Source organism: Dasypus novemcinctus, chromosome 18 (assembly GCF_030445035.2).
Source record: "Dasypus novemcinctus isolate mDasNov1 chromosome 18, mDasNov1.1.hap2, whole genome shotgun sequence".
NCBI lineage: Eukaryota > Metazoa > Chordata > Mammalia > Cingulata > Dasypodidae > Dasypus > Dasypus novemcinctus.
Window position 1 is genome coordinate 22,731,529 of NC_080690.1, and position 27,887 is coordinate 22,759,415.

At 56.9% G+C, this 27,887-nt stretch overlaps 2 protein-coding genes across 2 annotated transcripts in view; one reads left to right on the plus strand and one right to left on the minus strand.

Annotated features, from left to right (window-relative positions):
- The window catches only part of ATP6V0D1 (ATPase H+ transporting V0 subunit d1), a 39,918-nt gene extending 26,266 nt beyond the window's left edge, over positions 1-13,652 (plus strand). Inside the window, exons 3-8 of the mRNA XM_058279855.2 lie at positions 7,806-7,984; positions 9,024-9,103; positions 12,457-12,534; positions 12,662-12,838; positions 12,944-13,021; positions 13,129-13,652. Coding sequence (XP_058135838.1) covers positions 7,806-7,984; positions 9,024-9,103; positions 12,457-12,534; positions 12,662-12,838; positions 12,944-13,021; positions 13,129-13,290 — 754 coding nt within the window. The 3' untranslated portion in view covers positions 13,291-13,652. The remainder of the gene's footprint in view (positions 1-7,805; positions 7,985-9,023; positions 9,104-12,456; positions 12,535-12,661; positions 12,839-12,943; positions 13,022-13,128) is intronic.
- A 529-nt stretch (positions 13,653-14,181) lies between these two features.
- On the minus strand, positions 14,182-19,841 carry HSD11B2 (hydroxysteroid 11-beta dehydrogenase 2). Its single transcript, XM_004460853.4, has 5 exons — positions 19,459-19,841; positions 15,909-16,121; positions 15,627-15,812; positions 15,384-15,521; positions 14,182-15,154 (listed from the first exon to the last, which is right to left on the minus strand). The coding sequence occupies exons 1-5, from the start codon at positions 19,721-19,723 to the stop codon at positions 14,751-14,753; spliced, it is 1,206 nt and encodes a 401-aa protein (XP_004460910.1). The 5' UTR covers positions 19,724-19,841; the 3' UTR covers positions 14,182-14,750.
- Positions 19,842-27,887: the final 8,046 nt, after the last annotated feature.

Sequence of the window (27,887 nt, forward strand, 5' to 3'; positions counted from 1 at the left end):
CCTGGCCTGTCTTGGTGCCTTCATAATCTCAGTCTCAGCCCGCTAGGCTATGAAACCAGAGAGGGCTCTGACCATGACTGATGCTGCAGAAGCGCCAGCTCTTTACTGGAGGTTGGCTGCAAGCACCAAATGCGCTTAAAGCAGCCAAGCTCCATTCTGTGGCAGGCTGTCCAAGTCCACCACTTCCCCACCCCTTCCATTCATGGATGATTGTGGCTCACAGTCTTCCCGCCCACCTCACTCTTGCCCTCACTCAGGAAGAGCTCAGCAGCCACGTGTCAGCCTGCCCAAGCCAGTGGCTGCTCGTTCCATGACCTCGTCAGTGACCCGCTCCTCTGCTCTCCACTTCAGCCACCCCCACAGATGGCTGGTGAAGGCCATGTCACCACCTGGAACTGCTCCACTCCTGAAATTGCTGAGTTAGGCACCTCTTCTCTACCCACAGTCTTCAGGGCCCCCATCCCACTCTCCATCCCTTGCAGGACTTGGGTTCCAGACTCAGCAGGACACTGGGCCATGCTCCCTTTGTATCTTCATTTCCATCCCTTCCCAGCTGAGGTTTCCAAGTCCATCATTCAAACACTCTTCTGCCATCTTCCACAGTTCTCTTGGCCATTTGTCTTGTGGTCCTGCCTGGCTGGCAGCTCCCCAGCCCTAGAGGAATCCCAGCAGCCTCCAGCTTGGAGCCACCCTCCCCTGCCTCCACTGGCAGGAGCAAAGCTGAGGAAGCCGGCTGCTGGCTGGGTCACCCCTGCTGCCAGACATGCACGCTCACCATTTCAGCTGGCCTCAACTTGTCACTGCCCAGCTGGCCTCTTGCTCTCCCTTCTCGGCACTATGCTGCCCCCACCAAGGATGGGAAGACCACCTTCCAATCTTAAACACCATCCTTTTCCACCCCCAACTTCCCTCCAGGTGGACCACCTCTTCCTCCACAGAGACAGTAGGAGCCAGTGCACTTCCCAGCACTGCATCTGCACCCTCCCAACCCATTCCAATGGCAGAGGCACCTCCCCTTCTCTTGGATTCTTCTGTCCATGTTTTGGGGCCCCTCCCTGCCCCCTCAGGACCCTGGGCAGCCACTCATTTGCGCTCTTACCTACATAGCCACCTTTCCTTCCAGAGTCCCATAGCATCCAGACCAACTCAGATCTCTTATAGCTTTAAAAACTGTCTCCTGGGACCCAAACTTTTACTTTCAGTCTGTTCTCTCACCTCCCTCTCATCCTTTGAACCCCCAGTCTGCTTCCAGCAGTCCTGTCACTCTGCCACAAAGTGTTTACTAACATCACCCTGACCTCCATGTGACCAAGGTTTCCAGGCTCTTGCTTAGCCACTCCCCTCACACCCCCTCCCACAGTTTCTTTCCTCTCATGGTGTCTGTCTGGTTTAATTTCTACCTCCCTGGCTACTTTTCCTCCTCTACCTTCTCCCCTCTGTTTCAAGGCACTCAACAGGTCATCCCAGCTCTTTCCACCACCTTGGAGCCTGTGGAGGCCTGGGAATAGGACTTCTAAAACGGCAAATATGTCTGGAAGGCTGTGGTCCAAAGCCACTTTTGCTGGCTATAAGCGAGGGCTTTGGAACCAGAGGGAGCACACAGCCCTTCTTAAAATTGAAGGTGTTTATGCCCGAGATGAAACTGAATTCTACTTGGGCAAGAGATGTGCTTATATGTACAAAGCAAAAAACAACACAGTGACTCCTGGTGGCAAACCTAACAAAACCAGAGTAATCTGGGCAAAGGTAACTCGAGCTCATGGAAATAGTGGCATGGTTCGTGCTAAGGTTCGAAGCAACCTTCCAACTAAGGCCATTGGACACTGAATCCATGTGATGCTGTACCCCTCAAGGATTTAAACTTATTGAAAAGTAAATAAATAAAATTGTTGGGAAAAAAACCCCACAGAAAACAGGTCATCCCAAGTATGAGGAGTGTTACAGAAAGGGCTGAAGCCTTCCATAGGGGTCTGTGCCAGGGGAACTTCCCCAGGCTTGGACTCACACCTCGCTTCCCTGAAGTGAGGCTGAGGGGAAAGGTGTTTAAGGGAAGAATTGGGGGAAGGGCAAGTGGGATTCCAGACTGAGCAACTCCTGGAGTCCATGGCTCTGTCCCCTTCCCCGTGCCCCAGCCTCCAGGTGTGGTGCTTCCCCACCAAGAGAGGAAGATACCCTGGAGATGTCCAGGGGAGTATCACCAGAGAGGAGAGTATGCAGTCCTTGGGATGGTGGGAGCACCAGTACAGATCCCACCCTGGGGGTGAAGAGTTGAGGGGACAACACCATTGTTCCCCACAGACAACAATGCTGGGAATGGAGGTTGGGACAACTTAGCTCCATCCCTGGAGGGTCTCTTAGTTGCCTTTGGAACTACCCCAGGGTGACTGGAACAGGCTTCCACAAGAGGTAAGGAGTTCCCTGTCACTGAAGGTAGAGAAACAGAAGCTGGTCAGGACCTCCTCTGTCCTCCTGTGAGAGATAATGTCCAGTGGTTCTATAGCTCTGGCCAGCCTTCAGCCAGCCCACGTGAACAGCACCTGCTCTGGGCCAAGCCCAGTGCCCAGAGGGAGATGCATGGACACAGTGGGATTGGTGTCAGTGCTGGTGTGGACAGTGCCTGGAGAGGCCTCACCATAGCTGCAACGAAGGGAGCTGGGGCCACAGGTAGCTCACAGAAGTGGGGTTAAGCCATGCAGGAGAGAGGCAACTGCCCGGCATGGGTAGAAAGACCCTGAGCGAAGGAGAGCCCCTTGAAGTAGACCATCATTAGTCATGCCGTCTGGAGATGACCTAGGCCAATTTTATGACGTTAACCTGAGAGGGAAGTGGACTTGGCCCAGCGGTTAGGGCATCTGTCTACCACATGGGAGGTCCGCGGTTCAAACCCCGGGCTTCCTTGACCCGTGTGGAGCTGGCCCATGTGCAGTGCTGATGCGCGCAAGGAATGCCCTGCCTTGCAGAGGGGTCCCCACGTAGGGAAGCCCACGCACAAGGAGTGCGCCCAATAAGGAGAGCCACCCAGCACAAAAGAAAGTGCAGCCTGCCCAGGAATGGCACCACACACACAGAGAGCTGACACAACAAGATGACACAACAAAAGGAAACACAGATTCCTGGTGCTGCTGATAAGGAGAGAAGCGGTCACAGAAGAACACACAGCAAATGGACACAGAGAGCAGACAACTGGGGCGGGGGGAGGGGAAGGGGAGAGAAAAAGAAAAGTTAAAAACAAAAACAAAAACAAAAACATGAGGTATGTCACCTTACCAGGGTCTCCTGATAGAGGGAGCAGAGACAGTTCATTCTGAGAAGACATACCCTGTACACACCTCTTGTCTCTCTCCATCCGGGACATACCCAATGGTGGGACGGAAAGTTGAAGACCAGCACTGCCAGAGAAGTTTCCTGGACATGGTGTGGGCAGCCTCATCTGGCATCTACCAACACCCATTTGCAAAACCTATGGCGCCAAACATGGCCGCCTCGGGTCATGGGCTGGTTACTGTCCTCCCTCTGGGCAGGTGTGTTCCCGAGCATCAGTCTGGCTTCCCTCACATCCAGGGCTCAGAGGATGGAGGCTCAGGAGAGCCATGTTCCTGTCAGGCCCAGCCACTGACTTGCTGTGTGGCTTGGGATAGAGATGTTAGAGGTTTTGGGCCTGGGAGGGGACCGTGTCCTGGCCCATCCCATGGTGGCTTCCCATAGGAGAAATCTGCCCCAGAAACAAAACAGGGTGAATTGCTTGTGGGATGGGGAATCCTAGGAAAGGCAGACCCAAAAGGCCTTTGTCTTTGGATGAGTGAGCCTTCCTGAAGGGGGGCCATCTCCAGTGGGCAGCCCGGGTGCCCTTCGGCAGAGCCTGGTTGGGGGTAACCTGCACCATCTGGGGGAGCTTAGCTCTCTTATTTTCCCCTTGTGCCAGGGTCCTCAGTGGCATCAGCCTGGAGTGGGTAGCTGGAAGGAGGCTCTGTTCGAGGACAGTGGCTTCAAGTGCCAGTAAGCTTGTCAGCATACCTTCCATTCTCCCCAGGACACGTTGTCCTAACCTTGGGTCCTCCTGGGTCACAGAGGGGCATCAGGTTTCCTGGGCCTCCATATTCTGGCCTTCTAGAGCTCAACCACCTCCTGTGGAAGCTTGTGCCGGTGCTCTGATCCTCTTGCCGCCATTTCTGAGTTGATAGCAGGGTCTCTGCAGGCTGGGACTCTAGACCAACCATGCTCTCTGGATACCTGGCTCCTACCAGCACTGACACTGTTTTCCTTGACCTAATAGTGGGCATGCTAAGTAGGGAGAGCCCACAGGGGCTCCTTGAGGCCCAGGAGGCTCAAGTCAGGTGGGAGGGGCCAGATTTTGATGAGAAGGTCAGAGCCTCACTAGCTCTGCTTTGGGCTGTACCTCAGTCATCCTGATCATAGAGCCGAAACCAAGTCTTGAGAGGTGGTGGGTGTGGCTGATGTTTTCCACTTTCTACCCTGGGTGGGGCTCTAAAGGACACAGATGTGATTGAACACAGATACTGTCGCTAGCAGCGTGGTAACCCCTGCGGAGAGATGCGAGTGGACACGTGGGCGGGGGAGTACCTCTTCATCAGGGCCTCCTCACCAGTGCCAGGCCAGCCTCTAGAGCTGTTTGTCCAGATCATGGAAGTGAGCTGTGCTGCTCCAGCAGGAGATACCAAAGGGTACAGCAGAGGAGCAGGGCTTGACTGGGGGCTCTGAAGGCTTCTTGGAGGAAGTAGCTTCCTAAATTCCAACCTCAGATTTCCACGGACCCAAGCTGAGTCTTGAAAGGCACAGGGTGAGGGAGAGCTTCTGGACAGCGAAGTACAGACCCGCCCTACCCCCACCCCACAAGGGCCTCCTTGGCCTGGCGGGCAGCTGGCTGTCCGTTCCCCAGCTGTCTTCCTCTGGAGGGAGATGTTGACCAGCTGGAACCTCATTCTCTCCTATTGAGGCCAAATGAGGGGAGGAATGGTAGAGTGGCTTTCTGGGGCAGGGAGGCAGCTGCTGAGCCAGACAAGGAGGAGGCGGATTTCCCTGCCTGCTGAAGGCCGGGGGGAAAGGCAGACAACTGGGCCAGTGCCATCTCTGCCAGGCCTGTCTGCCTCCCTTCTCCCAGCAAAGAGGATTCTGGCCCTCACTTGGCAGGGAAGAAAAGCAGGGGCCAAATCAGGCAGACCTAACCTCTGCAGAGGCTGCTTCTGGGGTGAGCCTTGTATTCTCTTCAGGAAAGTACTGGGCCTGGCGCAGGTTCATCCAAGGTTGGGCTAGCCTGGGTTAGAAAAGGCTCTTGGAAGGTGCTGGGTGGGGCAGTAGTGAGCAGCCCTTACTCAGCTCAGCATTTTCCCCAGTGTCCAGCCAGCGCTTCTAGCAAGAGAGGCTGGGAGCAGTCGGGGTGCCACAATCAGCCCCCATGTCTGCTGTCAAGGCTGTAAAGGGAATCATAACTGGCCTGTCCCACCTTACTGGAGGGACAGCAGCAATGCCAAATGGCAGTGTCTACCCACAGGGCTCTCCCATGGGCCCACCCCCAACCTAAACAGATTTCAAGTTGTGGGTGTGGAGGGGGAAACTGCTCTCTGAGAAGACAGAGCTAGGTGAGTAGTATAGACCAGGGCACAGGATATGGGCAGAGGCACATGGGTACTGACCTTGGGATGTCGAGCTCCTCTGCTTTATGAGGTGGTATGGGCCTGTGGCAGGCCCTCTCTGCACCTTAGCTCCTCTGTCCATAGGGTTGGTAATGCTGGTGGTTGTGGGAGCATTTGGATAACATAACATGGGGTGATCTAAAGGGATCTGCTCTTCTCCCTGTTGGAAGGGCTGTGAGAGTGTAAAGAACATTCTTGGGCTTGTAGGTGGAACCTTTGTGCCTGGCTCAGGAGTACGATAGCCGCACTGGGGCTGGGTGAGGGGCAGGTGGAGCATTGCAGGGAGGTGATGTGTAGCATGGGTCCTGGAGCACGTGCAAAGCTGGAGGCATCAGGGGCAGTAGGGACGTGCTGTCCAGAGTAGAGAAGATGCAGGCTGGTGTTGGAGCCCAAGAAACAAAGCCCTGGTGGGCTCTCTCTCAGGTCCCTCTGTTCCACTGCCTCTATGGGGTTGGGGACAGAAGGCTGACCACTTGGACATCCTGGCTTGCAGCTGTAAATGGACCCTGCTTGAAGCCCACAGTTTGGTAAGGGGGTTTTGTCCCTTCCCAGTGCACATCTTAGTTGGCCCAGCTGGATTGGGGGCAGAGAGAAGGCAGCTGCCTGGCCCAGGCCCAGGAGAGCAGAGGTCCTAGCAGGGTACTGGGCCAGGTCGGAGCTAGGGGAGTGTGCAGCAGGCGGGAGGCATGGTGGGAGGTCAGCCCGGGATAGGCTTCTTCCTCCTGCTCCCTTCCTGGGAGCTATGGAAGCTCCCCCAAAGACCAGCCTTCTAAGCTAAGGTCTGGGGCCCTGAACCACCACCTCCCTCCTTTTCTTTCCTTGGTATAAGGGCCATTTCCAACAAGAGTTTTCCCTGCACTGGGCATGCAAGATACTCTCACAGGGCAAGACCCAGCTTTGGCCACCCAGAAGCTGGGGCAGGGCCTGTGTCTGGTGCTCAACTCAGGAAAGCTGCCTCCACCCTAGCTCTTGCCCTGCCCTGGGGGCCCACCCCATACCCTTGTGCCCTGAGTTCACTGTTGGTAAGAGGCTGGAGGAAAGTTGTAGCTACTGCAGTCTGACTAGGGTCTGGAGCCCACTTACCCCACTCCCCACATGGGGGACTACACAGAACTTTCTGCCCCAGCCCCTATGGAGCAGTGCCTTGCTGTTTGGAGCCAGAGCATTGCTCCTTGCCAAGTCTGGACTGAGCAGCCCCTTTCCTCCCCAGCTCCACAGCTCCCTCTGCTGCCTGTGTTGCCAACCAGGCCTGGCCTTATGCAGGGTAGACAACCTAAGGGAGCCTCGGCCTGGGACTGACCCAAGCCCAGCCTCCTGTCTGGGTCTCTGGATCTCCTCCCATCCATTCGGGGCAGATGCTGGCCCTGGCCTCAGGTCCTAAGTAGGAGGATGGTTCTTCTTTGGAGTGCATCTTCATGGGGCAGCTGTCTACCTGCCCTTCACTCCACAGGGGCCCTCCCACTGGTTCCTCTCTGGCCTTCCTTGGAGAAGCTTCCCCTCACCCCACTCCTTAGCCTTTCCTCCCTTCCTTTCTTCCCCTCCCCCTTCCCCTAGCCCCACCCAGCAGTCAGAGTGCTCCCTGCCTGCATCTGCACCTGGATCCCTAGTTCTTCAGTATGAAGTCAGGACCTTCAGCCTGGCCTGCAGGACCAGCCTCCAGACTCCAGCCTGGTGACGGCATTGTCCTGCTGGTGGCAGCGCCCTTTCTCTCCTTCTGCCACTCTTGACCATGCTCAGCCCCTTAAACACATCCATCACTCAGTGTCTCCAGGCCTCTGCACACACTTTTCCCTCTTCCTAGAACACTCACCTTCTAAGTCCTTTTATCCCTCAGGGTTCTGACCCCATCCTACCACCAGGCTGGGCTGTGTGCTTCACCTCCATGTGCCCATGGGGCGCTATGTCCTATTAGACTACTTTTCACACTGCAGGATAGTTCCCGGTTTCCTAGTCCCTCACGGGCAGGGATGGGCCCTGCCTGTTCTGTGCTCTTGGTGCCGGAGTAAGGGGCATAGAGGCAGGTTGATGAGCCAGTGGAGCTCTTCTGCAGCCCCCAGGAGTCAGCACATACTGTTGAGGGGCTGGTGGCCCATGCTGGTGCGGACAGAGGCAGGGTGCCGTGAGCTCTGACAGGCTGCTGTGCTGCTTCTCTAGTTACAGCTACATGATCGACAATGTCATCCTGCTCATCACGGGCACGCTGCACCAGCGCTCTATTGCCGAGCTTGTGCCAAAGTGCCACCCACTAGGCAGCTTCGAGCAGATGGAGGCCGTGAACATTGCACAGACACCTGCTGAGCTCTACAATGCCATTCTGGTGGACACGCCCCTGGGTGAGCCACTGTGGTGGAGGAGGGAGGAGATGGGCAAGCGGGCTCTGTATCAGTGCCTCAGTGTGGAGTTGGTAAATCCCCGGGGGTGACCCTGAGCCAGAAAGTGAAGCTTGCCCAGGCTGTTTACCTTTATCTTCCCCCTCAACTCCCCCCTCCCACTCTCTATTCTTCTCCTCTCCCCTTGTTCTTCTCCTTTCCTCTTGCCTTTTTTGGGCCAGGCCTCCTGACTTTGTTGAATGGTCTGATTTCTCAGAATGCAGAGCATGGCTAAGCTCATGGAGTTTGAGCCTGGCTGCCCGTGAGGCACAGGAGGGAAGCCAACAGCTTCCTGCAGGGCTCCACCCAGATACTGCTGGCTTCTCCCTGCCTTGGAGACTGGAGGGTTGAACCACAGGGCTCTAAGCTAAACTAGGTCCTGGGGTGAGAGGCCAGAGCCCTATGCACTAGCCTTATTCTGCTATGGACTGCACTAGGTCTGGGGTGTCAGTGGCTTCGGTTTCTCCATCTTTAAGGAAGAGACAGACTCTCCTGGAGGATCCTGCTCCAGCCTCAACCTCCAGCTCAGCACAGCCCCCTAGGTTGCTAGTTCATGCCCATCCAGTTGTGGAACTCATTTCTTGTCCTAAGGAGATGGATGCTGGTTTTCCAAGTATGGGCCTGAGGCCCTCCTAGGGAGTGCCGAGAAGTGGGCGTCAAGCCCTGGGATCCACAGCTGCCCCTCAAGAAGGGAGGGTGTCACGGCCTCTTATGCAAGCCTGTCTCTGGCATGGTCTGAGCTTGGGTCTGTCCCAGTAGCGATTAGATCATGTTATGGCTGGCTGCCTCCTTTATAAATCAGTTTTAGGAGCAAGGAGGCAGGAGAAGCTTAGGTCAGTCTGCAGCCCAGAGTGTTGCTTCTGCCACTTCCAAGACAATAGCTTAGGCTAGGTGGGAGCATACCCTCCCAGTATCCGGTCCGATGGGCCCTCTGCCCTTTAAAGTTTTCTCCTAAGCAAAGTCCTCTTGCCCACTCTTCATGATCCTGCATTTTTTTCCCCAGCTGCTTTTTTCCAGGACTGCATTTCAGAGCAGGACCTGGATGAGATGAACATCGAGATCATCCGAAACACACTCTACAAGGTAGTGCTCTACACAAGCGCTGGGGGATTACCCTGTAGGAGGGCAGGGCTGTGGGGCACAGTGAGACAGTGAGTTGTATGGGGTGCTGGGACAGGATGCAGCTGCACCAGGCTCCGATCCCGGGGGTTTATCCATTCACATTCTGGTTCCTGTAATGGGCTCAAGAGTGCATGGAAGATCTCCATCTCTTGGCATCTGTGGCAGGCCCAGATAAGATCAGCGAGAGTGGCTGGGGCTGCACGTCCTAGCCAGTCAGAGTGGCTTCTAGATGGCTGCTCCCTCGGGAGGGTCACCACCCAGGCAACGGCTCTCAGGCCCACCCCACCTGGGCCATTGCTGGCAAGGACAAGCACTTGAGCAAAGACAGTAGTGTGCTCAGTTATAGTGGGGGGAGGGACCCAGCCAGGCCTGACCAGGTCCCCATGTCCCATTCAGTTTCCACCATCCTTACCCTTTACCCACCTCAGCTTCCTGCCAGACTATGTCGTAGACTTGGTGCCCCCTGGAGATAGCAGGTAGGCTTGGGATTCCTGGGTTACCACTGACCTGGCCCAAAGAGGTTAAGAGCAGGGCCGGGAGCCAAGGAAGGGAGCTGGCCAGGAACATTTCAGGCTCTGGCCATGGTGAGGGACTGAGCTGCGGGCCCAGGACCACTGGTGGGCTGTAGCCAGGAACCTGGATCAGTGGTGGGCAGGCTCCAAAGAGCGACTGAGGCTGGCACTGGCCAAGGGACCTGCACACCTGACTCTTAACAGCTTCTGTCTTTTCAGTGGGGGTCTTCTGCCATGGTTGGAGCTACCTGCTGATACTTGGCCTCAGCCTAAACCCAGCCCTCCTCTCTTGCTGCAGGGGCCAGGGCCAAAGGGCAGCAAGGGTCTGTGGGTGGGTGAGGGGCCTTCCTTGAAGTTGCATGGATGAACACAGGGGTGTGGCACATACAGAGAGAAAGCTTGGAGCCTGGGCCAAGTGCCAAGCAGTTTCCTGTGGCTGATATGCAGGTTCCAGATGGACAGCAAGAGACAGGTCTGGGAGAAGAAGCAGGCACAGGGTCAAGCCACCTAGGGCCTTGATCCAGGCTAGAGGATTGAATGTTATCCTGTGGGCTGAGTCAGCCAATGAAAGTTCCAACAGGGCAAAGTATCATCAGAAAGTTCCCTCTGGCCACAGTGTAGAGGATGGATTAGAGGGGACAAGTCTAGAGGTAGGAAGCTCGTTGACTTGAATCCTCAGGACCATCCTAGAAGCTAGGTAGGCATCATTATCCCCCTTATAAAATGAGGAAAGTGGGGGCTCAGAGAAGTGGAGTGGGAGGTCTGAAGCCACATAATGAGTAACTGGCAGTACCAGGGATTGTACCTGGCTCAGCCTGTTTGCAAAGCCAGGGCTCTCACCTACTGCACTAACTGGGAGGCAGGCTGAGTGCATTTGTGAGTGTGTGTGCGTATGCACCTAGTGTTCCTTCCCGCTGGCCCATTGCCAGATTCCTTACCCTGAGACAGGTTGAGGGGTGCGGCTTTCCCCCCAGCCTCACCCACACCCTCACCGGGTCTGACTGGTTCTAGCTGGAGTTGCTGGTGAGATCTGCCTGGGCACCAGCTTGTAAATACTGGCCCAATCCTATGGGCTCCATGCCAGGGCCACCCGCCCATCAGGCGATGTCCCAGCCCAGTGGCCACAGATGGGAGATTAGGTGGACCCTCAGCCACCCAGCAGGTGGGAACTATAGGCAGGTGGTGCAGCAGCCAGGGACTGGCAGACTCCAAGGGGTCAGGCTAGGGGAGGGGAGGTGACCTTGGTACTTGGGCCTCTGGGGTTGTGTCATGTTCTTCAGCTCTCCTGGCCTCTAGAGGCCTATCTGATGACCCCCTACACCCTGGGGTCAGCCTCTCCAGGGATTGATATGGCCCACCTAAAAAAATGGGTGGGTGGCAGGGCATGGAGCCCAAGATCTGGCCACTGGCTTCTACCACAGATAAGGAAACGCATGGCTTACTGGGGCAGGCCTGGGGTTTCGGGCACAGCTGGCTTGGCTGGTATTGGGGTAGAGTAGTTGGAAACAGACTTCTAGAGACAGCGAATGGCACCAAAGCTTATGGTAGGGTTGGAGCTGTTTGTCCCTCAGGCCTGCCAATTCCTGGGGCTTCTCTGTGCTGGGGTCCACTCCCCTCCAGGCTTCTTTTCCTTGGAACGTGTCCTAGACTTGTTTTCTGTGATCCCGTTGATCATCCTTAGGCCTTCCCCTGAGCCTAGCTTGCCTAGTGCTGCTGGCCAGGCCAGACCTGGGCTCATGATTTTTGGGTCTCCTCTCATCTTGTCTCTTGGGGCAGCAGAACCTGTGGGCCCAAGTTACCTGGTGTTAGGTGGAAAGGCCTATGTACCTTGCATGACAGACCTCAGCACAGAAGACTTTCCATGCCTCATAGCCCACCCCCAACTTGGAAGAATAGTCTCCAACCTTTGGAGCCAGAGTTCCTGTGACCCAGATGGGACCCAGGAGAGTCTGAGTGAAGGGTGCTTTAGCAAAGGAGCTCCCCATGGAAGCCACAAGACGATCCCTGTTCCTTGGCCTAGATAGGTGGGGGAAGGGAGCCTGTGCCTGGCTGGTTTCTGTGAGTGTGTGTTGGGAGGGGACTGAGTCCTGAGCTGACCTGGGCTTCCATTTTGTCTGGGCAGGAAGTGCTTGCCCCACCAGCAGTCTTAAGTGCTCAGCCAGTGTACTTGTGCACATCTGACGTCCATATAGGCAATAACCATCCCTCAGCAGGGACTGGGCTGACAATCTGGTTCCTGCTGTGTGATGCCCAGGGGCTCCCTGGGGGATGGGAGGAGGAAGTATTCGGTGAGGTAGGGTGCAGAGAGGGCCCAGGGGCTGGTGAGGGCCATACAACCCATTCTAGGCCTTCTCTGCGAACTCTCAGGAGTAGCCTGCCTCACTAGCCCAGGGATGCCATGGATGAGGTTTTCTGAGGCAGGGGAAGGGGAGGTTTGGAGAAAGGGAAGGCAGACAGAGCCAGAGGGGAAAGGCATAGGCCCCCCCCTGAGCCTGGCTGTCTGTGCAGTGAAGGGGTGGGGGCTTCAGGGCACTGCGCCCTGAAGCAGATGGTCAGCCAGAAGCTGCTCTGTCCCTCCTGGGTGGAAGGCAGTGGGCTCCTGCTGCTTGGCTCATGAAAAGTTAGAATATGTGGATGTTTCAGGGGCTTTGAGGTGACGGCTGCCCTGGCCAGTCCATGGGGTGTGGTTTGGACTCCTCATGAAAGGGGCAGGACAGGGGAGGAGGGTGGTGGGAGTGGGAGGCCCAGCAAGGCCCCCAGAACCTCCTTGCCTGGGCTGAGCAAGCCCCATGCTCTGTGCAGGCTTACCTGGAGTCCTTCTACAAGTTCTGCACCCTCCTGGGAGGTACCACAGCCGACGCCATGTGCCCAATCTTGGAGGTGAGTGCCTACCCTCCTGCCTGCTGGCCCCTGCTAGCTCTGGGCAGGTGGAAGACCTGCCAGCTGACTTGCTGCTGCCTCTTTCTCCCCTTCTCTGTCTCCTTGCTGCTGTTCACTGGCCCCACAGTTTGAGGCAGACCGCCGCGCCTTCATTATCACCATCAACTCCTTCGGCACAGAGCTTTCCAAGGAGGATCGTGCCAAGCTCTTTCCACACTGTGGGCGGCTCTACCCTGAGGGACTGGCCCAGCTGGCTCGGGCTGATGACTATGAGCAGGTCAAGAATGTGGCTGACTACTACCCGGTGAGTGCCTTGGCTGGTGGTGCTATGGGTGGGCATGTTGGTACCATGTACCCCCACCCCCAAAAACCCCCTTGTGCTCATTGTTCCACCACTCCCTTGGGCCAGGAGTACAAGCTGCTTTTCGAGGGTGCAGGCAGCAACCCTGGAGATAAGACCCTGGAAGACCGTTTCTTCGAGCACGAGGTAAGTGCAAGGCTCTGTGGGGCCTGCCCATCAAAAGGACAGGCTGGCAGCGCAGGCCTGACCTGGGGACGTGGCTTCTGGTATGCCATGCCTGCTTCTGTCCGCAGGTGAAGCTGAACAAGTTGGCCTTCCTAAACCAGTTCCACTTTGGTGTCTTCTACGCCTTTGTGAAGCTCAAGGAGCAGGAGTGTCGCAACATTGTGTGGATTGCCGAGTGCATTGCCCAGCGTCACCGCGCTAAGATCGACAACTACATCCCCATCTTCTAGCGCCCCAGCCCGAGGCTCCCCACCAGTGTGCTGTCTGTGTCTGTGTGTGCTGTGACAAACCCCAGCCCACATGCCTGTCCTGGGGCTAGCACATGGTCCCAGCAGCTGCCCAGCTTTCTTGACCCTCACTGAGACTGCTCTTGGGACTGAAAAGAAGCTGGGCACCTCTCCCCCTACCAAGGGTGGACCAAACCCCCCTCTCCAGAGGAGGCCCCTTACCCCTATGTTTACAGCCACTGACGTGTCTGAGAAGCATGTGGTCAAATTTCATGTCGTTCCCTAACCTGAGACCCCCAGGGGCCATGGCCCTCAGGAAGGATAGAGTGTGTGCTTCTCTGGGAGAATAAAGTTGCCCTCTCTGAGCCCTGCTGTCTGCCGTCTCCTTTAGGCCCTAGTGTCTCTCCCAGGCCCCAGCTTCCCTCATGGCTGCACCTTTGCCAGGCTGAGCCTTTGGCTTGCCTCCTTCCCTCAGCCAGCAGCCCCAGGCTGGCTCTCTCTCCTTGCAGCCCAGAGTCATTGGGGTGGGGGTGGGTTACGGGTGGATAGTCCCTTCTGCTGGAGCTGGGTGGAGAGACCGGCCTGTGGAGCTGGGGCCTGGCCCTGGAGAACCCCCAGACTTCCCCATTTGCTTCATTGAGCCCCACAACTCCCTGGGATCAGGGTCATTACCCCCATATCACTGAGGAAACCCAGACTATGGATGAATGGCTTGGCTAAGGTCAGTGAGTGGGAGGGAAGAGGGATGAATCACCAAGTCTGCCAGGGAAGCCGTTAGGTTTGTGCCCAGAGCCCTGTTCCCCAGGCTGAGCTCCAGGGCTTCCCCAGCAAGTCCCCAACTTCTGTCATACAGCCACATCCTGTCAGCCCAGGAACTATGCAACCAGGCAACCATCCCCTCCAAACACAGCATCCCCTTTATTTTAGAAGAAATAAAAATTTATTTAAAAAGTGACAATCAGGTAAGTAGGGTTTGCAGCCTTCCAGTGGCTTGGGGGTTTTGGGGTAGGCGGTTGGGGCACTAATTCTTGAGCTAGTCAAGAGGCAGTTGGGATTCACCCTTTGTATCAAGGCACTGAGACACTGGTGCCTAGAAACAGTCCTGAGGTGGTCCCCAACCCACCTAGTCACTCCTTACTTTGCAGAGGCACTGTCTGTGGGGTCCTGTCAAAGGCTACAGCTAAGTCTTACTACATTGCCCATCCAGCTGGGCTCTCCAAGCCACAGGGTGGAGCTTAGTGCCCAGGAGGGTCTGCTGGGAGTCATGAAGCAGTAGAGAGGCCCAGAGGCTCCCTGGAAAGCTCAGCCTCACCAGGCCTGGAATAGGGCTTTTTGGCAGTGGATGGGACCCATTTTCTAGGCTAGGCTCTAGGGCAGACCTGAGGGCTCACAATGGCCAGGGGAGGAGAGAGGGCCCATGGAGCCTCCTGTGCTCAAGCTGCCAGGCCAAATCTGCCCACAGTTCATCGTGTCGCTGCCAGGGAAGGGCCCAGATTGGGCTCTGGGTCTTGGGCCAGGGGAGGGCTGGGCTGGCCTGGCCGCAGCGCACGAGGCAAACAGGGACTGATGAAGAAGTTCTGCAGGAAGTGGCGCCTCATGCTCTCAGGTAGATAGTGGTGGATGAAGTACATGAGCCCCACGCCACGGCCAGGGTAATAACGGCGGCGCGGCTGGGCAGCCAGCAGAGCATCAGTGATGGCCTCTACCACCGGGCTGAGGTCGGGCAGCGCCAGGCTGAGCGAATGCAGGAATTGCCCGTGCAAGTGCTCGATGTAGTCCTCGCCGTAGGACTGCAGCAGCTCTTGGGGCAGGTTGGCCATCAGCAGCTGCTTGCGCTTTTCCCACTGGCCCACGTTCAGCACTGACTCTGGGAAGGAGTGGCAAGGTCAAAGGTGGGTCAGCCAGGGGAACCTAAGCCTGCCCCTGGTCTGTCTACCCTGTCTCACGCCTCCAGTCAAAGCCACACCCATTCCTGGGACCTGATCCCACCCCCAGGTAAGACTCGCCCAGCCCCTTTTCCCAGCCCCAGGCCCCATTCACTGACCTCATCCAGATTCCATCCTTCCTGGGGTCCCACCCCCAGCCCCTGCCCTTACCTGTTTTGAAGCAGCCAGGCTGGATGACGCTGACCTTGATCCCCCAAGGTAGGAGTTCACAGCTGAATGTGTCCATGAGCAGAACCATGGCTGCCTTGGATGTCCCATAGGCTGCTAGGCACGGATATGGCATGTCTCCTGGGGGCAGATTGGAGGATGAGGTGGCTCAGCTTCAGCAGGGGCTCCCCCAACCCTCCCCTGCTCCATGGTTCCCTTTCCCCTCCAATGGGGGAGAAGATTTACCAGCTGGGCTGCCCACAGTCACAATGCGACCCCTCGAGCGGCGAAGCAGTGGCAGAAGACCTTTGGTCAGCTCAAGTGCACCGAAGAAGTTCACCTCCATGCACTTGCGGAACATGGCCACGGGTGACAGCTCCACGTCGGCCACCACGTTATTGTGGCCAGCATTATTGACCAGGCCCCATAGACCTGAGGGCAGGGAGAGGATAGGAGAGCCACAGGTCAGCCCAGGAGGGAACCACTACCAATCCCTGTTTCCTTGGCACCACCCATCCACCCACTGACCTGTGCTGGTGGTGTGGGCCTTGGTGAATTCCAGAGCATGGCTAATGTCAGCTGGCTTGGTCAGGTCCAGCTGCAGCAGCCGGAGGCGAGGGGAACAGCAGGCACGCAGCTCTCGGGCACCGGGGCCATCCAAATGCAGCACGGTGGCCAGCACCGTGAAGCCCATGGCATCTAGTTGTTTGGCTGTCTCCTTTCCAAAGCCAGAGTCACAGCCTGGCCAGGGCAGGGCAGTCAGTTCCCACCGTGGTCCAGCCAGACACAACCCCAGGGTCACCAAGGCTAGGAGGGTCACAGATCCCTCACTACCCAACCCACCAGCAGCCAACAGCCCCCTCCTTTCCTAGGCCCATCTCTGGCAGGCTTCCACTCTGGCTGAGCACCTGCAGCACCTGCTCTTTCCCAGCTGTCTTCTCCGTGACTCCCCACAGCTAACACATCAAGCATGACTTATGAGCCCCAATTTATAGGTGAGGAAACAGGCCCAGTGATGCTAAGTTGCTTCTCAAGGTCACCCAGCTAGTGAAGAGTAAGGCCAGCTTGGTGTCCTTCCGCCTGCTTGGTATCAGGCCACAGTCTCCTTCCTTTCTCACTACCCTTGTCCTGACATCGCCTTCCTTTGCCTGGACCCTGAAGCAGCTCCCTCTCTAGGCCTGTCTCATCTTGGTTGCTTGGATCCGTTCTACCTGGGAGCCAGAGGGATCTTTCAAAACATCATGCTGCTGCTCAAAACCTTGCAGAGGCTCCCAGCAGCTCTGGGGGTGAAGCCCAAGCTCCCATGCTGCAGGCCCTGTACAACCTGATCCCCAGCCTCGACACTCCCTTCTATTGCTCTAGGTTCTAGGCAAGCTGGAGGCCCCATTCCCACCTCGACCCTGACCCCAATCCTTGGAATTCTAATCAGTGGCAACAGTGGGGCATTCTCTCAGCCCCCAGGCCACATATCCTGAGGACAGGGACCATGGTAGATGGAAAGGAGAACAAACTTGCCTTTGAATCCCTTCCCACAACCATCACGTGTGACCTGCGGTCAGTTACCACTCTTGAAATCTTAATTTCCTGTCTTTGGTGTGTTGAAGGAGGAACTACCAGGCAGAGCCAGTGTGGGGGACAGTGGTACCAATAAGCCTCTGCTTCCTTGAACATTCCTATTCTGATCCTGGCTCTGTGGGCGGCCAGCAAGGGGAGTGGGGAGGGCCAGTGAGGGAGGAAGCTCTCTGGAGCCTGCCCTGGGGTGGTCCTGCTGAGCAGAAGAAGCAAAGCAGCTCTGCTTCCCCACTCCCGGACAGCGCAGCAACCCCCTCCCCATCTCAGCCCTGCCCCCTCCGCCGAGGCAGAGAACAAAGCTGGGCAGGGGGCTACAAGCTGGGCTTTGTGCAGGCAGGGCCTCCCAGCCTGTGCTGAGGGGTCCTTCCCAGGCAGGCGAATCTGGCTGGGGGAAGGGAATGAGTGCATGTGTGTCTCCATTTGCCTCCACTCCCTCCCAGAGCAGCCAGACCCTCCACAGGGAAACTGAGGCCTCTGAGAGTCTCAGCTCTATGGTTCCAGAGACAGTTATCCATGCCTTACACACCTTCTTGCTCACCTGCACACACTCAGGTACCAGTACATCCCTCTAACCTGCCTACATGCTCACACGCGGGCTCACCTGCTTGAGACTCAGGCCTCCCATCCGCTCACAGGTGGCCACATGCATGCACACACAGACACTGAGCCACTCTGGGAACAGCCTTGGCCAGCAGTTCTCAGGGACAGTCTCAGGGAAGGGTGGGTGGCACCTCTGGTGAGTATGGGGCACGGTGTTGGCACGTGGGGCAGGGTCTAGTCACCTCCTTGTCCTGCAACCAGGTGGTGAGAGAGGAAGCCCCAGAATTCACAGGCATTGGGAAGCTTGGTGGCCTGCTCCTGCTGCTTGCACACAGGTAGGCTGAGCCTCTCCCTGGCCCTGGGCTTTGCAGCCAGAGATGGGGGAAGCCCATGTCACAGAAGGCAGCCCCTCTCCTCACAGGCTAGAAGCTAGAAGTGACAGCAGCAGCACCAAGGCCCTAGGTGAGATCTCAGGGAGGACTGCCTGGCTGGGTCATAGCCCTTGCCAGTGGCCTGGGACCTGTTGAGGCAGCTCCCACATGAGAAGGCAGGAGAGAGCTGCCTTGTCTCCAGAGGCAAAGCCCACAACCTGCTTCAGACCAGTTTAGACTGCAGTTTGTTTTTGCCTTCTTCAAGCCCTGAAAATGGCCACCCCCTGAGGCTTCATGCTGGACCCTGAATTTGGGTCTCTGCCATCCAGCTAGGTCCCTGCTTCCATCTCTACCTTCTTTGCTAAAGCCCGATGCCCTCAAGAGCACCCACTGACTCAGCACAGGCTGACTTCGAGGCCTCTTCCAAGTACACACCACCTTGTGTCCCCCCACCCCCACCCCCACCCCACTCCCTACACGCCAGGCTGGTTACACACAGCTCCCTACCCAGGCCATGCTTAGTCCTACCTCAAGCCTTTGTCCCATTCCCTTTCTCTAACTCACTCCACCTAACTCCACTCATTCCCTGAGCCCCAGCTCAGGAATATCCTCTGCTGGGAAGTTCTCCCAGGTGCATCCTGTCATGCAGGGCGTCTGACTGGACCAGCACCTCTGAGAAGCCAGTTTGGTGGCTGTCCCCAGCCCAGGCCCCATGCAAAGGCCTAGAGCCACGGTGTTCTGTGGAGACTAGGCTGCCCCTCCCCCATTCGATGCAACCAGTGCCCTCTAGAAGGAAAGCCCCTGGCCCTTCTCCCCCTCCCCACTTCCGGCTGGGCCTCCTGCCCCCCTCCCTCTTCCCCAGCTCGGCTCTGGTGACAGATTTATTCCTCACTCCAGACAAAGGGAGCTCAGCCAGGCAGCCCGAAGCACCTGAGCCCAACTCTCCAAGGCCTCTTTCCTGGGCACTGAGGACCAGGAATGGTGGTGGGGTGCTAGGTAGAGCCCTGGACCACTTCTTCAGTCTGGGGGCAGGAATGGGACCTGAGAGTCTAACGCCCAGTTGCCCCTCATAGTGACCTCAAGCTTTTCTGGGCTTCAGGGATCCCAGCCAGTATGGGGAGGGAACAGGGTCCTAGTTTCCCATCTAAGCGCCTTCCTCTGGTCCTAGAGGAAAGAAGATGGGGCATCCCATGTGCGAAAGTCAGCCAGAGTTCAAGGGGTGACAAATCTCCTGTCTCAAGACCTCTTAAGTCCCTCAGGGCACTGGTCCCTGTCCCTAGGTCTGTTTTCTGGGGTAGGGGTATAGCATAAGCCCCCAAATCCCCGGAGACTCCCCCTTTCCCCGCCACCAGTTTCCTCTGCGCACCTGCCCATTCCCTGCCTCGCTTTCCCTCCAAAACTCCTTGTTGAAGCAGATAGTTAATCCGCTTGGGGGAGGTGCCCCGCGCTTTCTACCTGGTTGGCTCCCTGCACCCAGGGAAGGGGGAATCTCCCACGCCTGCACTGCGGACCCTGCCTTGGCCGTGCCCATCGGGAGCCCCTCCGGTGGCCAGTCCCGCCCTTGGGCCTGGAGTCCCAGCGCTCGGCGCACTCACCGGTGATGAACACCGCGCGCGTGGCCACCGGCAGGCGCCGCGGGCGCGCCAGGCAGGACAACGCGATCCAGCCGGCGGCGGCCAGCACGGCGAGCGCGGCCGGCGGGGGCAGCAGGCGCTGGCACAGCCAGTCGAGCGCGGCCAGCAGCGCCAGCGCGGCCAGCAGCGGGCAGCCCAGACGCAGGTCTGCGCGCAGCAGCTGCAGCAGCGCGCGGGCCGCTACCAGCAGCCAGGCGCCGCCCGACGGCCAAGGCCAGCGCTCCATGACGCCCGGGCTGGGCCGGGGCAGGGGCCGGGCTGGGGAGTCTGGAGAGGGATGCGGGATCGGGGTGCCGGGAGCAGCGGAGCACCGCCTGCCGCCGGAGGGATACTTGCTTTTTCTGCTCGCCCTCGGGCCGGGCTTATAAAGAGCCCCGGGGGCGGGGCGAGGGCGGGGCGGGGCGGGGCGGGGCTTTCTCCACTTTTCTTCTGGCCCGTCCCCCGTACCCAAACGCCTGGCAGGTGCCCCTCAGCTCCGCCCCCGCGGCCAGATCTGCTTTCGAAGAAGCCGAACAAAGTCCCAAAGTTGCTTCACCCGTTCACCCCTTCGCCCACACGCGCGCCCAGGGCCGCTGCGCCGCCGCTCCCGGAGGAGCACACCCAGCTCTCGCTTGCTCGGGACACCTGAGGACTTGCACAGCCTCCATTCAGGCTTCCCGCACGCACCGCACCGCCGCGGCCGCCGGGCTGGTCGCCGCACCGCGGGAAGCCCGCCCGCCGCCGCCGCCGCCGCCGCCGCCGCGCGCACATGCGCCACACTTCCACGCCGTGCGCGGCCGCAGGTCACTCGCACTCACGCCCTGACGCGCGTTCACACCCGAAGTGCGCACGTTCACAAAGCCGGCCTAGGGCGAGGGGCTGGCAAGGCAGGATGCACGCCAGGATTTTGGGGAGTCTCTGCCCCACCTCCCCCTGAGGCCTTGGGGTGCCAATTCCACCTCTTCCAGCTATACAAGAGTATATGGGGGTTGGGGTGGGGGGGGAGGGTGGTCTCATTTAGCCTCCCATAACCTCCAGCCTACCCCCAGCCCCAGGCGCTGGAAGGGCCAGGCCCATGGGGACACCTGGGAGTCAGTGAAGGCAGCCCCTAGGACAAGGTGTCCCTGCCCTACTCCCATGAAGCCCCAGGTACACGGATGTGAGTGCCCCGCATTTCCCTGCCTGGGTGTATGAAGGCCCTTGTTTGTGTGTGGCCCAGCAGGCCCTCACCCTGCTTACCCCCGTGTCTGGCACCCTGGGCTCCAAATCTGGGCATCCATGCCAGGGCTTTGCCAAGCTCTGGGAGTTGGTGCCAGAGCTGACTGCCAGACCCCACGCTGAGGGGAGTAGGTGCCGCTCATGGCAGGGGGTCCTGCTTCCCAGGGGCGTCCAGGCCTTGCTCAGTGCCTCAGCCTCATCTCTGCTCGCATTGATCCCAGGAGGTCGTGGACTTCTTGTCACTCCTCGTCACTCCTCCCAGCTCCAGCTCTGGTGCTCATTCCTTTCTTGGGTGTCAGGGCTGCGTGGCAATGCCTCCTCTGAAACCCTCCCTGCCACTAGGCGTAGCCCTCTGGTGGGCCAGGGGAATCTCAGGGAGGGGCTGTGGCCAGACCCACTCAAGGGGGAAGGCCATAGGTGGGTGATCCATCTTCTACCCAGAGCCACTCCTGCACCCCCACCTAGGACAGATGACAGGCTGGCCCTGACCTTGGATGCATGATCTTGAGTGCCGGTGTGTGCATGCACTTATGTCCAAGGGGCTCCGCGGCTTGTCGGAGCACATAAGATCGCCTCTCCCTGTGCCCTGGCACTGCATGTGCATGTGAGTGGGAGTACACTGATGTGTGTTGTGTGTGTTTCTGGTGATTCTCTTTCCCTCTTTCTGGGTACCCTGCCTCTAGAAACTCAGGGAATCCTCTGTTCCTGTGGCTCCAAATCTACAGCTCAAGCTCAGAGGTGAACATGGCATCCTTGGGCTGGCTTCCTGATTTGAGCCTGGATTGGTCAGATCCCCTTGCTGTAACCACCCTTCAGCCTATCAAGGATTTCCCCCTTGGGCCTAGGGGAGAGGGCAGGCCTCAAGGTCAAAGCCACACAGATAGTACCAGTGCTTGCTTGCTAGAGCAGGAATTGAAGGGCCATGGGGCAGAAAGCAAGGTGAAGACAGAGACTGAGAAGTTCAGTCTTTGATTCTCCTGTCAAAGAACCACAAAGGCTCCTGATTCATCTGGGAAGTCCACAATGGGAAGGGAGACTCGCTGAGAGTGGGGGTAGGGAATTGCCTTTGGCTGAGGAGTAGAGGATGACTAGGATGGGGAGTGGGGAGAGGGAGGTGTTTTCAGTCAGCTTCTGGGACGCTGTGCCACCTTGGACAGAACCATTTGTTCTGTGGGGTTTGGGTCTGGGTAGGACTAGACAGTCAGCCACGTTGAAAAAAAGACATGATTCCTATCCCACCCCACTTTCGAATCAGGACGCCAGGCTGCCACCTTCCCAGGCTTTTTGCTCCAACCCCTGTGGCCTTGGGCCACTGACCCCTGACCCCTCGTCAGGTGGAGCGGCTCTGGAAGTAGAAGGTGGTTCCAGCAGTCATGCCTGGGAGGGGCAGGCCCAGCCCTGTCTGAGGCCTGGTGCCAGGTAGCACCTGCCTAGGGGCAGAGAACCAGAGTCTGGGCTGGCTGGGGCCTCTGGGGGGGTAGGCAGAGGGCAGAGCCCTAGCAGATAAGGCAGGGCCTGGCAGGGGCAGAGGAATGAAGGGCAACCAGAAGAGGCAGGGCCCCTGGGCCACCCCCACCCCCTAAGCCTTCAGTCCCCAGTTTCAATCCTTTGTCCCACCCTCCTGTCCCCCCCCGTCCACCCCCCACCCCCCCCACCCCCGTGATTAGAAGCTTGGTTAGCCATGCCCTCAGCATGCCCATCCCTGGAGGGCCACAGGGGGTGGGGGTGGGGCTGGCAAGCTGGCTCCTGGCTGCTCCAGCTGAGGCCAGAAGCTCGCTGGCACCATCTGCTGGCCTTTTGGGAGGGCATGGCCCTGACGGGCAAAAGGCCTGTGACTGCTGGATTTGAGGATTGGGGGAGCAGAAGTCTAGGGTTGGGGGTGCTCAATGACCATCTCCAAGAACCCTTACAGCTCTGTCCCCGGACCACCTGAGCTTCCCAGAGCCAAGTGCTCCCTTACCAGCTCCAAAGCAGCACTCTGCTCACTCCTGGCACCCTACCACCCTGCAGGCACCATGGCAGAGGGGCCCCTTTTCCTGCCAATGCCAGTCCCTCTACCCAGGTTCTCGACCCCATCGTTGCCCCCTCCTCAAAGTCAGCAAACTTGGCTCCTGCTGCGGGTCAGGCCCTGTGCTGGACACCCCCGATGTCACAACTCACCAGTGGCCCGTCCCAGGGTTTGCACGCGGGCTCGGGCCTCTCCCCTCGGTAATCACCACCGAGAACTCTCACCTCAGTCCTCCCTTCCTCTCCTCAAGCACTGTTCTCCCACCCACTCCCCCATTCTCAGCCATGGTTCTCTGAAGCTAGATGGCATCACCCTCTCCATGCTGCCCCTCACCCCCGTCCCCACTCCAGCCTGGAGGCTTTGGGGCCTCTCCTGCCCTCACTGGAGGTCACTGGCAAATGACCTTCTAGTCCCCAAATCCTTGCCTTCAGCTAACTCAGCCTCCTGAGAGCCTCTGTCCTGCTGGCCGCTCCTTCCCTCTCTCTCTTTGGCACCTGCAAAGCCACCCACTGCTGGGTTCCTCTAACTCCCTGGCTCTCCTGCTCAGCCTCCTTCTCAGGCTCCTCTTCCATGTGGGTGAACCTCCTGCCATGGACTCCTCCCACTCGGCCCCTCTTCCCGCCATGAGCTCATCTGCCTTCTCACATGCTGGTGACTCCCACACTCACTCTCTGGCCAAGACCTCGCTCTTGACTCCAGGCCCAGGTCCAGCTGCCCTGGACACCCAGAGGCCCCTCACACTCAGCCTGGCCAAAGCCGGCCTCATCTTCTTCCCAGGTCCTGGAGGCCACACATCCTCGACCCCCACCCCATGCTCAGGCCTGCATGGCCCTTGCTCTTTCCTGAGCCCTGGGCTGGGTGCATCGAGGAAACTGAGGTTTACAGAGGTTAAGAAATTTACTCCAGGTTACAAACCCAGGTACATTTGAGTTTGAATCTTGAACCAGCTCCAGTGTTCAAACTCAAATTACACCCAGGCCCAAAGTCTGGGCTCTTGAGAACCGTGTTAATGCATGTTGCCACATGTGGCCTCATGAACCTTATTCTGAGGGCAAAGGAGAGCCTGGGAAATGGTCTCGAGTCAACGGTTGGCCAGAAAATGGTTTGGCAAAGGGGGCTGGGGTGGGGTTTGGGAGTCCTGTCGCTGCATCCAGGTGAGGGACAGAAGCGGACATCTGTTTAGGACAAACCGAGACGGAGGCACCCGTGGACATGCAAGGGCTGAGGCCTGGCAGATTGCTGACTCGCCTTCAAATGCCCTGGTTCTTGGCCTGAACTCAGATGAAACCCCCTCTTCTTCAGCAGCACTCCATCTGGTCCAGGCACCTGGCAATCAGGACCTTGGTTAGCAGGGAGAGGGGACAGAGAGACACAGGAAGCCAGGAGCGTCACTTGCATTTTCCTACTGTGTCAGCACGGCACTCCCCACTCAACTTCTCTTTGTTGTCTCCAGGATTAAAGGCAGATGTTTGGAGATTCAGGCCCTCAAGTTTGGGAAACTCCAAGAGAATATGCCCTGCAGGGTTTTCTGGATCAACCGCAGGGGAAAGGCAAGCCCCGGCTGAGAGCACTTGTGGGGAGAGCTTGGTGGACTCTGGGTGAAGTGTCCCTCTTGGATCTGCAGTGTGGCACTGAATGATTAATAATTGCCGATCACATTTGCTGCGTGCTTGCTGCATGCCAGGCTTTGTGCTCAGCTTGCTTTTACTTTATTTTGTGTACTTTACTTCACTTCCTGTGATGTAAGTACATGAGGAAACAGGCTCAGAGAGGTTAAGTGCTGTGCCCTAGGTCACACAGCTGTCCAGGCACTCAGTTCTTAGCACTAGGCCACATTGCCCCCTGGTCTACAGCCTAGGAGGTTAGCATTATGGCAGTGGGCAATATTCAAGCGAAAGACTAGCAACCTCTTTTTTTTTTTTTTTCAGTTGCTTCTGGATTAAAAACATGTCTCCCAAGGCAGAATTAAGTCAACTTGTTTGTTAAAACTAATTCCAAAGCTTGCTTCCTTATAGCTTTCCACCACCCCGATTCAGGCCTTTTCTTGGCAGAACAACTGCAAAAGATACAGAAATTAGTTGCTGTTGGCGGGCTGGTTTAATTTATTTGCATATACATAATTCAGCCCCACCCCTGGTGGCTAATACCAACTCCGCCCCCCCCCCCCCCATCCCGCAGGGAAGCCGAGGCTGTTTTGTGATTGCTGGTGTGTGTGTGTTTTTAAAGAAACTAAAACCAGATGGAGGGGGGTTTTGCTCCCAGTCTCGCCTACAATTTTCTCCAGCGAATTCCTTGAAAAGCCGACCAACCACCTCTGAGTGGTGCCTGTTCTCAGCGGAGGCCCCTCACCGTGGATATGCAAATAGCCAAGCCTCGTAGGGGGTTTGTATTTCTAAAAGTGAACACAAAAAGGAGAAAAAGAGCTGCACGGCCTGAGGGCTTTCTGGACTTACCAGAGGTCCAGATGTGAGGTCATCTCCCCATGGAGCCCCATTTTTAGGCCTGTGCTTACAGCTTGTGTCCTCGCTCTCCCCACCCCCACCTGGCCTGAGTCGGAGGTCAGGGGTGGGGGAGAGTGTCTCCGGTGGAGCTTGAATCAGAATCACCTGGACCACTTGGTCAAAACGTGGCTTCCGCGCCCCTACCTACACCCCATTTGCAGAGCTCAACCGCTGACATGGGACCCCCGCACTCTCGCGGTAAGTTGAGTTTTACAGTCAGGGGAAGGCGTAAAGCCCTGAAGGGCCCAAACCATCCTGCTTAATTCTGGGAAGAACAGCCTTGCAAGGTGGTTATCGAAATATTTTTAACCCATAGCCAGGCCCTGGGGCTTTGTGATGCCCCTCAAGGGCCTCATTAGGTGACGCCTTGTTCAGAGAGACAAGGTAAATGCAGCCCCTGCTCACAGTGCCAGGGGTTTGGCCTCTTACTTTGTTTTGTTTTTTAAAGAGTTATTATTTATTTATTTCCCTCCCCTTCCCAGCCCCAGTTGTCTGCTCTCTCTGTCCATTCGCTGTGTGTTCTTGTGTCCGCTTATATTCTTGTCAGCGGCACCCAGAATCTGTGTCTCATTTTTGTTGCGTCATCTTGCTGCGTCAGCTCTCCATGTGGGCGGCGCCATTCCTGGGCAGGCTTAACTTTCTTTTGCGCTGGGCGGCTCTCCTTACGGGGAGCAGTCCTTGAGCGTGGGGCTCCCCTACGCGGGGGACACCCCTGCGTGGCAGGGCACTCCTTGCGCGCATCAGCACTGCGCATGGGCCAGCTCCACACGGGTCAAGGAGGCCCCAGATTTGAACCGCAGACCTCCCATGTGGTAGACGGACGCCCTACCCGTTGGGCCAAATCTGCTTCCCTGGCCTTTTACTTTGGAATGTGAATTGGGCATTGTCGTAGTGAAGTCTGATCCAGACCCCAGGCAGGGGAGAATACTTCTTTTCCCAGCTCCAACCTTCATTCCTACCTCAGAACACTGTTCTTTTGGATTTTGAGCTTTTTCAGATAATTGTGTCAGGTTACATAAGGTTTTGAGATATGAATGCTCAAAGGAAATTCCTTTGGGAGCAGGCCTGAGATGTACCAGCGTATATTATTCACAGAAAAATTCAGGTGTCTCAGCTCTGTAGACTTCTGAAATAAAGAAGTAAGCACAGCCAATCTTTTGGCATGCATGTACCATTCCCCATGGAAACAAGCAAGCCAAAAGATAGATTTCATGCCGCATGGAAATGCCTGTCCCCAGGGAGCACATACAGGGCCGGTGGAGGTCAGTTACAGAGAGATGCTTTGACCAGGCTGCCGTGGAAATTCTTACCAGTCCAGAATACAATTTTTCCCCTTTCTGCCCTGCATCTTAGGTAACACATGTGGGTACATACAAGACTTCAGTTTTCCAAGAAACATAAAATACGACCCAAAAATTACTGGCAAGTGAAGTTTTTTTAAAATCGTTTGGTTCCTAGGACTCTGCGGGCACATTTTCCACACGCCATGATTTTTATTTCATTTGCCTCCAAGGGACAGCCCTCCAGCAGTTCTGTTGCATAAGATGCTGTTTCTAAACACCTTGTCCCCAAGTTGAGATGCAGAAGACATTTTATCTCAGCCTGAGAAAGTTCTGGAAGGATGACATTATGTTCCGGGCATCACTGGTCACAGTCAACAGCAGGAAAGCTGCCTGAGCCTTCTCACCTAGGAAGCTGAGAGATATTCTAAATACCAATCAGCTCTTCTTTCTTAAAGCACAAAGTAATTACAAAAACCACTTAACAAGGAAATATTAATGGGAGGAAAGTGCTTTGAATGTAGCAAAACAAAAACATAACAGCTTTACATGGGATATGGAAAAAAGAATTACTGTGTCAAAGGGACGGGAATATAGGCAAGTTCAACAAGTAATTCTTTACAAAGGGCCACACCAAAGAGTCCCTATAAGAAGAAAGCTCCTTTCATTCATTCAGCAAGCATTTATTGAGAGCTTAGTGTGTCCCAGCTCTGTGCTAGGGAGGCAACAGTGAGCAAGACAAACATCATTCCTCTCCTTACGTTCGCTAGTCAGATCAGGACGCAGTCAAGGAGCCACAGATGGAAGGAACTAGAAAGCCAATTTCCATGTGCCATGGGAGTGATGGCCTCTTCTCTCCTGGGGTCAGAGAAGGCCTTCCTGGAGGAAGTGATGTTCCAGGTAGCAGTGAGAGCATCAAGTGTAAAGACCTGGTGTAAGAGGGAGCCCTAGTCCTTCGAGGAAAGGAAGGGAAGGAAGCAGGGAGGCTTCAGAGATCAGCCAGAGCCAGGAGGGGGGAGGAGGGGGAAGGGAAGTCCTGGAGGCTGCGGCAGGGAGGAGGAGGAGGAGGTTATGATTCTAATTTTATGGTGTATCAAAATACCTCTCCCGGGGGAGCAGGGAGAGCCATTGAGGGTTGTAAGCAGGAAGTAGAATAATCAACTTGGCATTTTTAACAGACATAAGTTGTGAGGACACTGAGGGGGGTGAGGTGGGCAGGGATGGGGAGCCCACAGTGCAAGCAGAGAGACCAGCCAGGAGGCTGCTGGGCTTGCTGGGGCAGGAGAGGCTGGTGGCTCTGGGGACAAGCCAAGCGGATGGGCTGACTCATCCTGAGTCTGTCGGAAAGGGTACTGTGACCCAGACAAAGTGGATGCAGAGAGCAAGAGCTGCGGTTGACCACCT